Raw genomic sequence first — 13030 nt, 5'->3', positions numbered from 1 at the left:
CAACATCTCCCCATCCTGCCCCCTAATGCCCTGCAGCCCCTGGTAAAGAATGTTCTACTTTCTGCTTCTACGAGTCTAATTTTGTTAGATTCCACATAGAAGCCAGATCAGGATGGCTACAGGAATTTTTTTAATTTCAATAGTTTTTGGGGTACACGTGGTTTCTGGTTACATGGATGAGTTCTTTATTGGTGATTCTGAGATTTTCGTGCACCCATCACCCAAGCAGTGTACACTGTACCCAATGCGTAGTCTTTTATCCCTCACTCACCTCCTAGCTTTTCCCCAGAAAGTTCACCAAGTCCATTGTATCCATGGTATCACTCTTTTTTTTTTTTTTTTGAGACGGAGTCTCGCTCTGTCGCCCAGGCTGGAGTGCAGTGGCGCGATCTCAGCTCACTGCAAGCTCCGCCTCCTGAGTTCACACCATTCTCCTGCCTCAGCCTCCCAAGTAGCTGGGACTACAGGCGCCCACCACCACGCCTGGCTAATTTTTTGTATTTTTAGTAGAGACAGGGTTTCACCGTGTTAGTCAGGATAGTCTCTATCTCCTGACCTCGTGATCCGCCCACCTCAGCCTCCCAAAGTGCTGGGATTACAGGCGTGAGCCACCGCCCCCGGCCACATTGTATCACTCTTAAGCCTTTGCAGTCTCATACCTTAGCTCCCACTTGTAAGTGAGAACATGTAATATTTGGTTTTCCATTCTTGAGTTCCTTCACTTAGAATAATGGCCTCCATCTCCACCTAAGTTATTGCAAAAGACGTTATTTTGTTCCTTTTTATGAGTGAGTAGTATTCCATGATGCATATATACCACACTTTATTCACTCATTGGTCAATGGGTACTTAGGTGGGTTTCATATCTTTGCTATTGCAAATTGTGCTGCTATAAACATGCACATGCATGTGTCTTTTTCATATAATGACTTATTTTCCTTTGGGTAGATGCCCAGGAGTGGGAATGCTGGATTGAATGGTAGTTCTACTCTTAGTTCTTTAAGGAATCTCTATACTGTTTTTCACAGTTGTTGTACAAATTTACAACTGTTACAGCAGTGTAACAGCGTTCCCTTTCACCACACCCATGCCAACATCTATTGTTTTTTGATTTCTTAATTATGGTATGGCTATATGTATTTTTATTACAGTATCAAGTATTTCAGGTCCACCCTCCCTCTCTGCTTCCCTCTGTCCCTTCCTTCTTCTCTCCCTCCTTCACTTTTTATTAGTCATTTACTTGTTTCCCATTTCTCTGAATGAAAGTGATTCATAAAATCAGCCTCTCCAGAAAATGCTGCTTTCACTCCATTTACATAGCATTTCCTTAGTGTGGCCATAAATAGTTGTGCAGGTCACATGCTGTGCCCTGTGGGGAGATATGAAATGAATAAGGCTCCTCTGAGCCTTTAGAGATTTCTATTGTGGAGGTGGGGGTGAGTGGCACATAAATTTTTTTTTTTTTTTTTGAGATGGAGTCTCACTCTGTTGCCCAGGCTGGAGGGCAGTGGCGCGATCTTGGCTCACTGCAACCTCTGTCTCCTGGGTTCAAGCGATTCTCCTGCCTCAGCCTCCTGAGTAGCTGGGGTTACAGGTGCGCACCACCAAGCCCAGATAATTTTTGTATTTTTAGTAAAGATGGGGTTTTACCATGTTGGTCAGGCTGGTCTCGAACTCCTGATCTCGTGATCCACCCTTCTCGGCCTCCCAAAGTGCTGGATTACAGGCGTGAGCCACTGCACCCAGCCAGGACATACATTTAAATAAGTATAACACAAGGATCCCCTAGAAGGTGGGCTCCTGGGGGTAGGGTGCTTGCTTCTCTAGTTCACTGCCACAGTCCTAGCCGATCCCAGTGCCTGGAGCATAAGAGCAGCTTCCCAAGGATTTGTGAGCTGCATTCATAACTCAGTGTACGAAGTGATAAAATCCTCAAAAGAAACTCAAGGAGAGCATGGAAACAATGAGTAGAATTTGGCGGGACCACACCAGAGACAACTTCACAGAGGCGCTTACTGCAGCTGGACTTGAAAGAAAGAGGACAATTCCAAAACAGAGCTGTAGGGAGAGGAGGGAATCCTGCAATGTTTAAAAAAATAAAACAAAAGGCAGGAAGAACAAATGTCAGTAATTAGAGCTTTAAATTAACTAAGGAGATGAGAGGACAAGGGAAGAGATAATTGAGCTAGTGCACAATATTTCAAAATGTATATGGAGGAAAAAAAAGTACCACCATGATGGACAAAAATGACTGAACTTACTACTTTACCAGAGCTCCAAGATCGATAATTTTGATTGTCTCTGCGCATTACAGGGAACATAATATTGGGAAGACCGAAATAAATAAAAAGTTAATTTAAATATCCTTGCACAGGATTTAAACACATTCAAGTCATTTCCAAAGAGTCTTTCTGGGTGGTGAGAACGTTGGTAGAGATGTTACGTATTAAAAAAATAGGGTCAGAAGTGGAAGAGACCTAAGAGGTCATCTAGAACAATTCCTACATACAACGGACTAGACTAGGAAACTGAGGCACTGAGATATTTGCCTGAGGACAAATAGCTACAGAGTGGTAATATTGGGACTAGAATCCAATGCTCCGATTCTTGTGTTTCACGTTAACTGTGGATCATAAACATATGATTTCCAGAACACTGGATCCCTGGCTAAACCAATGTGCCAGACACATTGTTGCCAAATTTATAGGGCGTGGAGCTTTACTGTATTATTTTAAGGAACTACTGAGTTATGAGTTACTTTTTTAAAAGTATTGTGTTTATGACATGATTGGTCACATTTATGATTTTGGTGCAAAGTCCCTGGTTAGGAACAAAATCTCCAATTGCTTTGGGAAAACGTATTCCATTTTATAATGTGGTTTCTATAAACATACTTAATTTAAAAAGGGGGAATGATCATAATGAATAAATATCAAGTGATGAGCAGTGTAAAGAGTAAGTGGGCTACAGGGGCTTCGGGAAGTGGAGGGACAGAGACTGGGGGAGTAGCTAGAGATGGCAATGGTACCCTCACATACTTCTGAGGCTGCAGTATGCATTCACAGAAATGTAGACTTCCCAGTGCAAACCATGAGCACGAGAAAAGGTGGGCTGTGTTCAAACGGTGGTGGACCCTGACAGGTGAACTAACAGTTTGGCTATGGGAAAAGGTGTAGTATTCTTATCCTTCGGTAGGACAGAATCCCAAGATACTGGAAAGATAAAGAGTTTAGGTGAAGACAAAGAGTGGTTTTCCTGTTCTGTGGGAACACCTGTGCCACGAAACCACCACAGACGTGGTGAGTATAATTTGCGGCAAGATACCTTTTTTTCTCAGCCCTCAACTGTTCGAGTGAACACATTCTGTAAAGTTCTCCAGCTTCCTGTGTGGGGGCTCTGCTAGGCCTATGGGCTGTACTATTTCTAAGACATGGTGAATCCAGACAGGTTCAGCCCTGTGTTTTCTTTTTCTTTTTTTTTTTTTTGAGATGGAGTCTCACTCTGTTGCCCAGGCTGGAGTGCAGTTGCACAATCTTGGCTCACTGCAACCTCTGCCTCAAGTTCAAGGGATTCTCCTGCCTTGGCCTCCCAAGTGGCTAGGATTACAGGCGCGGGTTACCATGCCCAGCTAATTTTGGTATTTTTAGTAGAGATGGGGTTTCATTTCATCGAAGCCAGGTTGGTTTCGATCTCCTGACCTTGTGATCCGCCCACCTTGGCCTTCCAAAGTGCTGGGATTACAGACATGAGCCACTGCGCCTGGCCTTAGCCCTATGTTTTCAAGAGTGATGGGGGCCAGGTCACAGAGAAAATGCAAGATTAGAAAACATCATTTCCACTAGGTTCCAGAGAAAGCATCAATGTCCAAGAGGATATGGAAATGAGAACTTCTCAGCCGCTCAGAAATAACCGGTTGTTAGGCATCAGAGGATAAGAAGGAAGAGGTTTCCACATAAAAACAGAAAGGCCTTTGATTCTTTATTTCTTAATTATTATTATTATTTTATTTTATTTTTTTTAGAGAGACAAAGTCTTACTAAGTTGCCCAGGCTGGTCGGTCTTGAACTCCTGGGCTCAAGTGATCCTCCTGACTTGGCCTCCCAAAGTGCTGGGATTACAGGCCTGAGCCACTATGCCCAGCCAGGTCTTTGATTCTTAAGAATAGTCACAGGGATCTCAATAGTGGGCACACTGGGCAAGCCAGGAAAATCAGCCTGCGGAAGGTCCCAGCAGTAATCTGACTTTGCACTGGAGGCTCTGGCCTCCCTAATTATCTTTAAAATGGGCACAGCCTGCCCTAATACCTGAGTTGGAAACTACCTGAGAATAGGAAAGCCATGGAGTCACTCCTGTCTGGTGCAAAGGGGCCAGTGTGAGCTCCGTGCAGCATCAGTGATGACTCAACTCACCACATCCTTCCTGTCCAGCACCTCCAGGATGTTGCTCAGAAGCTGCGAGCTTGCCTCGTGGTCAGGCTTGCTGGAGTTGTCATCTAACTGGCCACTGAGCTGGTCCGTCAGCAGCGGCAGCAGCACTTCTCTGCACTCTGAGAAGGAAAACACACACAGCTCACACGCAGCAGTGCCACCTCCTGAACCGCCTGTCTCCTTCCTGCAACGCTCTCCAGTACCAGCAGCTCTAAGCTCTGCAATCAGCCCTGCAGGAAGGCAGCCCCTCCAGCTCACCCAGGAACACCTGGTTGTAGGTGTGGAACTCCACTCGTGTTCAGTTTGCAGATGAATGAATTAAAAAAAAAAAAAAAAAAAAAAGAACTTCACCTTTGCAACTGGATTATACAAACTAAGAAACTGACCCTTCCCACAGGTAAAGGTGGGAACTTAGCAAAATATTTAAATTATTTAACAATTTCTCTAGCTTTTAAAAATGTCAACCTAATACATGAAATTGAGGTCATATGAAACAAATAAAACCAAAACAAGTTATGGATTTTTTTTTCAAAATTTTTTTCACCTAATGGAGAAAATGTACTGAAAGAAGTTCCTATAAATACTAAGCTTCCCTAGTACATTTCAATGACATTCTGCTCATGTCTGTGCAGGTGTGTAGATTTCAGAAAGTAAGATATGACATATTATGTCTTCTGAGATCTTTGCTATTGTAACACATTTTATAATGAATTCAGGTACTCTGAATGCTACAGAAATGACTGTTAACAGTGATCACACTCTAATTAGAACTATCGAGTGCATGCTTGCTCTTCTGCTCAAACACCTTATCCTTACTATCTCAATTACCTTTTCTGTATCCTTAAAAAGTTATCAAAGCATATTAAAATGTTTAGTAATAATTTACTTTGGTAATAAACGTTTTCTACTTAAGAGCATTCACTAGCATTTGGCAGGCATTACCTCTACCCCCAATTGTGTCTTAGGAACATTTGCAATTTCTAAGTGCAAATTCATAGGGTCAGAAAATATCAGAGCCCAAGGAGGCTACTGATAAGATCTAGCTCAAGTCCTTCCTTCCACAGAACTTGAAGCTGAGACTTGTAGAAGGTCACTCATTTGTCCAGTTACATAGCCAGGGACAAGGCCAGGAAGGCTCTCCCACCAATGATCCACTCAATTCCAACATTGAGGAGTCCTGCTTGTCTTCAGATCTCCAGGCAATATACATACATAACATGAGGTCACCCTCTCTGAGCCCCTGACCACGGAGACCAAAAGAGGTCTCCGCAGCTGCCTCACTCTAGCAAGTCTTGAGTTTATTGGGAAGGCCCAGGTGCTGGACCTCCTGTTTAATACCAGCTTTGGGACAGAAATACTTGGTGGCTATTTCCTAGACTCTACTTACAAAGTGAAAAGTATTTTATCAGTGTAAGAGTTTTTTCCCTCCATGCCCCACTCCTTTCCCAGCAGAATACTAGTCATCTGGCTTCCACCAGCCTACCCCCTAAAGAAAAGGCTTGGCCAGGTGTGGTGGCTCACGCCTAAAATCCCAGCACTTTGGGAGGCCAAGGTAGGTGGATCGCCTGAGGTCAGGAGTTTGAGACCAGTTGGCCAACATGGTGAAACCCCAGCTCTACTAAAATTACAAAAAAAAAATTAGCCGGGTATGGTGGCACACACCTGTAGTCCCAGCTACTTGGGAGGCTGAGGCAGGAGAATCGCTTGAACCAGGGAAGTAGAGGTTGCAGTGACCCAAGATTGTGCCATTGCACTCCAGCCTGGGCAACAGAGCGAGACTCCATCTCAAAAAAAAGGAAAGAAAAGAAAAGAAAAGGCTTGCTTTATCATGTTTGCCAATTTCCCTGGTGTACCTGGTGTAAATCCTTCCACCATGGTCAATTTCCAGCTACTAATGTGATATCACTGAAGGTGGGGTTGAGAAGGGATGCATGTAAACAGTTCTCCTGTGGGATCCAGCACATTGCTGCTTCCCTATCCCCTGGTTTTTAAGGTCATGCAATAAGTATAGGTTAAAGAAGAATTTCTTTTAAAAGGGTCATCTTTTTCCTACTTGCTTGTTACTTCCTGAGGTTCCTGTTTTAAAGACAAAATTCGCTCATTAATGAATCTCTTGCAGATTGCTCTATTTAAAGATTAAAGAACACATGATTTTGCTCTTTTAGGAACTGTTGGAAATACTGAGCTTACTTTAGAATCTCCTTAAAACTGCTCTCCGAGGAGGTCCTTACATACCAGCAAACAACTGGCAAGGATACTAATGACATTTTTTTTTTTTTTTTTTTTTTTGAGACGGAGTCTCACTCTGTCGCCCAGGCTGGAGTGCAATGGGCCGGATCTCAGTTCACTGCAAGCTCCGCCTCCCGGGTTTATGCCATTCTCCTGCCTCAGCCTCCCGAGTAGCTGGGACTACAGGTGCCCGCCACCTCGCCCGGCTAGTTTTTTTTTTTGTATTTTTTAGTAGAGATGGGGTTTCACTGTATTAGCCAGGATGGTCTCGATCTCCTGACCTTGTGATCCGCCCGCCTTGGCCTCCCAAAGTGCTGGGATTACAGGCTTGACCCACCGCGCCCTGCCAACATTTTTTAAAAAGAAAAGTCAAGTGCTGACTGGCACGGTGGCTCACACCTGTCATCCCAGCACTCTGGGAGGCCGAGGTGGACGGATCACTTGAGGTCAGGAGTTTGAGGGCAGCCTGGCCAACATGGTGAAACCCCATCTTTACCAAAAATATTAAAAAAAAAAAAATTAGCTGGGTGTGGTGGTGTGCACCTGTAATCCCAGCTACTCAGGAGGCTGAGGCAGGAGAATCACTAGAACCTGGGAGGGGGAGGTTGCAGTGAGCCGAGATGGTGCCACTGCACTCCAGCCTAGGCAAGAGAGCGAGACTCCATCTTAAAAGAAAAAAAAAGCAAAGCTCAAGTGTTAACTGCAGAAATGGGGCTGACATTTCAGCACACAGCAGTTTGTTTAATCCTTTGAGATGGAGTCGTGCTCTGTCACCCAGGCTGGAGTGTAATGGTATGATCTCGGCTCACTGCGACCTTATGCAGCAATTATTGAAAGAGACTTACCTGACTGTCGAAAAAGAGCACTCTCTACTATCTTGGTCATGCAGTTAAGTTTCTGCCGAACCAGCTGGTTGTCAGGAATGCTTTGAATGAATTTACAGAAGAGCACACTGGAAGAGAAACCACAGGGTTAGGAGTGTCTCCGTTCTGCCAAGCTGAAGGCATCATTATAAACTTTTCTCCTCCACTCTGAGATATGGGCATGGAGAGATTTACATGGAAAACTACAAAATGACCTGAGAGTTGATGACATGGCAGCAAGGCAGACTTTATCCTCACTTACTGGAGGGCTCTGCCTTAGAGCTGAGTATTTACATTGCCAAAGAACACCCTTGTCCATCATCGCTTTCCAGTCCCGCCTTTGTGAAAATGGCTTTCTTGGCTAACTCTACTCTCATGTTGATTGCAGTCTGACTTTGCACTGCTGGGATACTTAGGGGTAGGGCTGGAAGCACGTCATTATACACTATCTTTTGTAGTCAATTTCATGTCTGCATGTCTTGTTTTCTCAGAGAAAGTGCAAACCTCTCTCAGGGCAGGTTTTGGTTGTTCTTTTGCATCTTCCACAGAACTGAGCACCAAAAGGTATTCAGTTAATACTTCTTAGAAAAATAAAAGCCAGGTGTAGCAGCCTAGGCTCCAGCCAAGCAGGGGAGCTGTTTCTCTGTTAGAGTTAAGGAACAAAATTTTGTTTGGCTATTTACCTGAGCTCAACAGGATCAAATACAAGTTTGACGTCATTAATTATGCTAGGAAGGTACTTCAAAGCTGCCCCCTGTAAGAAAAACACCGAAGGCAAATTCAGTTGCCAGGCAAGACAAATCCAGCATTTACTGCTTCATCCCAGGAAGAAAAGGCTGTGCTTGGAACTTAAATAGGGAACTGGATACAGATGCCCTTACAATAAAAAGGAAAGCTGGCATTGCTCTACACGATCTCCTAAAATGCTTTTCCTGAAGATGCAAGGGGATACAGCTTTCTGGTTTCTACTGCCAGCAGGCTCTGTCCACTTGGAGTTCATTTCTCTGCCTAAGGAGGTGGTTAAATTCTTTTTTTGTTTTTGAGACGGAGTCTCACTCTGTCCCCCAGGCTGGAGTACAGTGGCACCATCTCGGCTCACTGCAAGCTCTGTCTCCCGGGTTCACGCCACTCTCTTGCCTCAGCCTCCCGGGTAGCTGGGAATACAGACACCCGCCACCTCGCCCAGCTAATTTTTTTGTATTTTTAGTAGAGCCGTGTTAGCCAGGATGATCTCGATCTCCTGACCTTGTGATCTGCCTGCCTCGGCCACCCAAAGTGCTGGGATTACAGGCGTGAGCGATCACGCCCGGCCAGGAGGTGGTTAAATTCTTGAAGTCTCTCTCACAACATGGCCATAAAGAGCAAAAAATAAATATTAATAGTAAAGTTCACATTTGAGTCTTCAGGGATTATGTATTTCATATATTTTTAAAATTATGATAACAAAGATGGTGACTTTATACTTCCAGGTAAAATGAGGGACAAAAAATAAAAAAAATTGTCACCTATAGTAGCATTGGGATCAATTTGCTGAAATCATGGGGTCAAACAGGGTTCACAATGGCCTTTCAAGGGATGTCTAATTAGGTAGCATGTCCTTGGCAAACTGACATTTGAAAATACAAGCATCTGTAGAAGTTAAAATGGGCTGTTTTTTCCCCTTTATTTTCTGTAAATCATACTAAAATTCATAAGCTATCCAGGAACCATGATTCATTCTGTTTCTCCCCCATGATATGGCCAATTCAAAGTGGTCCCAAAACATCATTACCACAGCCTAAGAAGAGTTACCCATGATGACGCCAGGCTGACCTTGATCTTGACGGCTTCCTCCAGAGGCCTGTCCATCAGCATATTGAAAGCAAGAAATAACTGGCGGATTGAATCATTAAACTCATCTCCATCTTTGCTCTGGCCATAAAATCTTAACAGGAAAAAGAGAAAAGCAGTTGGACTTTCCACTGTTAAAAGAAATTTTAAAATAGATTTGTTGCCTCCCCGACTTCTCCTTCACTGTATCACCCTAATCATTCTGACTCACCTAATCAAGCCCCAGTCATCTGAAGTTTCGGGCAATGGGTTAGAGAAGCTGCTCAACCCAGAAAGGCTCTGATCCCCAGCCCAGCCTACAAAACCATTTGTTCCAGTCTAGCCACTGAACTGCCCATGCTGACGCTGGCCTGCTCTATCACAAGGGCCTTCCAGGACAAGACCCCTTAGTCTTCACTGATACGTGCTTGCCTTAATTAAAGTACTATACTTGTCTTCAAAAGATCTGTCCATCAACTCAAAAGTGGGTTCTTTCTCTTAAGTAGAAATCAAGAGATATTTGGGCACTTTCCAAGAAACACAAAAGTCCCCAATGAAAGTGCATATGCACATATAATAGGTGGCAATTTCACCACTAACTGGTCAAGAATAGGATGGCTTGAATTCAGAATGTCATGCACACACTCAAACACACACATGTATGTTTAAATTCGTCTCCTCCATTCACCTATACCCATAGTACCCAAAGAATATGAACTTCACTGAGATAGTTAATCAGACGGTTAATGGTAATTCTCAATTCATCCATTTTACAGAACTAGAAAAGAACTTTATTTGCAATTTAGTCCCCAAAGTATCTAAAAATTAACACACCTACAACAGAACTCACTTGATTTCCCTGCTCAACTCTAAGTATTCCAAATGTCAGCAAACAGCACCGCCTCGAACCTAGATCCACCCCAAACCTAGATGTTATCTATGCTTCTTCCCTTTCTCTCATTGCCCCATCAAACCCAACAGGAAATCCTACGAGCTCGAATCTGTCCATTCTCTCCCTCTGCCTCTGAGATGGGGCTGGAGTATCTCACACTTGAACCACAATGGCCTCTTAAAGTGGTCACTGGCTTCTACCTTTAGCCTTCAATAATCCATTGTCCATGTGGGAGATGAGATGATCATTTAAAATATAAGCCCGATTGTATTACTTCTCTAGTCATCCCCCAGTGGCTTCCCACTACACCTGGAATAAAATCCAAGCTCCTCACTATGGCCTACAAGGCCCCACATCATTTATTATTTGCTGGCCACTCCCGTGCTCTCTCCTGACACTGGATTCTCATTACTCCTCATGCATCCACACTTGGTGCCCCATAGGTCCCTGCCTGGGGCAGGTCCTGCTTCCACTAACCCTTTCCTGACATCTCTGGAGGCCGCTTCTTCATCTTTCCGTCTCATCTCACATGATACCACCTCCTCCTCCACTCAGTTCAGCTCAGGCAGCCTTCCCTGTTGGCTCCACCACTCCAACACCGCCCTCATTTACAGGGTGATTTCTTTACTCCTTGCCTCCCTGAACTGCATGGAACCCACACACACCATCACAGTGGGAGCCTGGTCACCAATGCAGAACACTTGGCACTCTATGTAGGTGACTTAATTTTTTTTATTTTTATTTTTTTTAAGTACTAATGATAGGGAGCTGAGGGATTAAGATCAAGCTTCTCAACATCCTATCTGCGGCAATTTACAATTTCTTCTTGGTGTTTTGCTGATTGAGGTGAACTCCAGCCAGGTAATGAGCTCATAAGAGAGATTTAAGCTCTGATGAAGGCAACAGGGGGACCAGGGACCAGGTGACATTCCACTGCAGCCTCCAGACATGGCCAGTGCACTGAAGTGATCATTAAATCTAAGCAACCAGAGGACGCACATTGCCAGTCTCTTCCCCAGCTCAGGTTCTTCTTTAATAACATATAAGGGAAAAGCAACCACACGCAGGCCGTCACAGATGAGGTGCAATGAAGCAACTCTCCTAGTCAATTTCATGGGTCCTCTGTCGCCCTAACCTTTCATTTTCCACACTCACCATCCTTTACTGTCCTATCTGGTGTCTAGAATGAGGATTCTGATGTGCTTCAACAAATGAGGAGGAAATGAACTAGTGAACCATCCATAAGAAAATACATTTTAATTTCATATTCAGGTTTTCTTTCTGTAGTTTAAAGGTGATGCTGATTTTTGGACATCAGGGTTTACTATACAAACAAACTTTTGGGTAAGAGGATGTTCCCTTGGTAGAACGCTCCATGCCCCAACCATTCTCAATATATGGAAATGTACCGTAACTGGAAAATATAATGAACCAACTTTAAAAGAAGACCTTTTTTTTTTTTTTTTTTTTGAGATGGAGTCTTGCTGTGTCACCCAGGCTGGAGTGCAATGGTGCAATCTCGGCTCACTACAACCTCTGCCTCTCGGGTTCAAATGATTCTCCTGTCTCAGCCTCCCAAGTAGCTGGGACTACAGGTGCCCACCACCACGCCTGGCTAATTTTTGTATTTTTAGTAGAGATGGGGTTTCACCATATTGGCCAGGCTGTCTCGAACTCCTGACCTTGTGATCCACCCACCTCAGCCTCCCAAAGTGCTAGGATTACAGGCATCAGCCACCACGCCCTGCCAAAAGAAGTCCTTCTGAAAAGAAAGCAAATACAGAGACTGTGCATAAATTATGTGTGGGGAAAATACTGCTCACTTCCACCTGGGAAGGAGGAATGGTCATTCAGCCAGATGGGTTTTAAAGTCATTAAACATTTTTAAAAAACAATTAGAAAAGTATATATTCATTTAAAAATCAAAAAGAATATAAAAAATAGCAAATAAAAATATAATAATAAATATAACTAAAATGCTAAAAGAATAAAAATATAAAGAATGAAAAAAAAATTGCAAGCCTGTCACCCGAAGTTTTTGTAATATTGACATTTCAGACTGGGCATGGTGGCTCACGCCTGTAATTCCAGCCCTTTGGGAGGCGGACATGGGCAGGTCCCTTGAGCCCAGGAGTTTGAGACCAGACTGGGTGACACAGACAGACCCTGTCTGTACATAAAATATAAAAATTAGCTGGGCATGGTGGTGCACACCTTTGGTCCCAGCTATTTGGGGGACTGAGGTGGAAGGATTGCTTAAGCCTGGGAAGCAGAGTGCAGTGACCTGAGATCGTGCCACTGCACTCTCGCCTGGGTGACAGAGCCAGACCCTGTTTCAAAAACAAAAACAAAAAACCCTAAAAAACTCTAAAGAAACAACAACAAAAAAACCACTTTAACATGTTATCTATCCAGTCTTCTTCACTATACATATTTCAAATCCGTATTATTTTAAAAGGAAGATCATACTGTACTCATGCTTTACACGTTTGTTTTATCATTTAAGAATCTATTGGGCCAGGAGCACTGGCTCACGTGTGTAATCCCAGCACTTTGGGAGGCCAAGGTGAGGGGATCATGAGGTCAGGAGATGGAGATCATCCTGGCTAACATGTGAAAACCCATCTCTACTAAAAATATGAAAAAATTAGCTGGGCGTGGTGGTATGCGCCTGTAGTCCCAGCTACTCGGGAGGCTGCAGCAGGAGAATCTCTTGAACCTGTGAGGTGGAGGTGGAGGTTGCAGTGAGCCGAGATCACACCACTGCACTCCAGCCTGGGCGACAGAGCGAGACTCCGTCTCAAAAAAAA

At 43.9% G+C, this 13030-nt stretch overlaps 1 protein-coding gene across 1 annotated transcript in view; it reads right to left on the bottom strand.

Moving 5' to 3' along the window:
* Nucleotides 1–13030, bottom strand: part of DOCK5 (dedicator of cytokinesis 5) — a 233633-nt gene that overhangs the window by 60822 nt on the left and 159781 nt on the right. The window contains exons 23-26 of the mRNA XM_025394592.1: nucleotides 9332–9443; nucleotides 8203–8273; nucleotides 7502–7608; nucleotides 4410–4546 (exon numbers count right to left, since the gene is read on the bottom strand). Coding sequence (XP_025250377.1) covers nucleotides 4410–4546; nucleotides 7502–7608; nucleotides 8203–8273; nucleotides 9332–9443 — 427 coding nt within the window. The remainder of the gene's footprint in view (nucleotides 1–4409; nucleotides 4547–7501; nucleotides 7609–8202; nucleotides 8274–9331; nucleotides 9444–13030) is intronic.

This window comes from Theropithecus gelada, chromosome 8 (assembly GCF_003255815.1).
Source record: "Theropithecus gelada isolate Dixy chromosome 8, Tgel_1.0, whole genome shotgun sequence".
In the NCBI taxonomy this organism is placed as follows: domain Eukaryota; kingdom Metazoa; phylum Chordata; class Mammalia; order Primates; family Cercopithecidae; genus Theropithecus; species Theropithecus gelada.
This window is presented reverse-complemented; position numbering and strand designations above follow the sequence as displayed.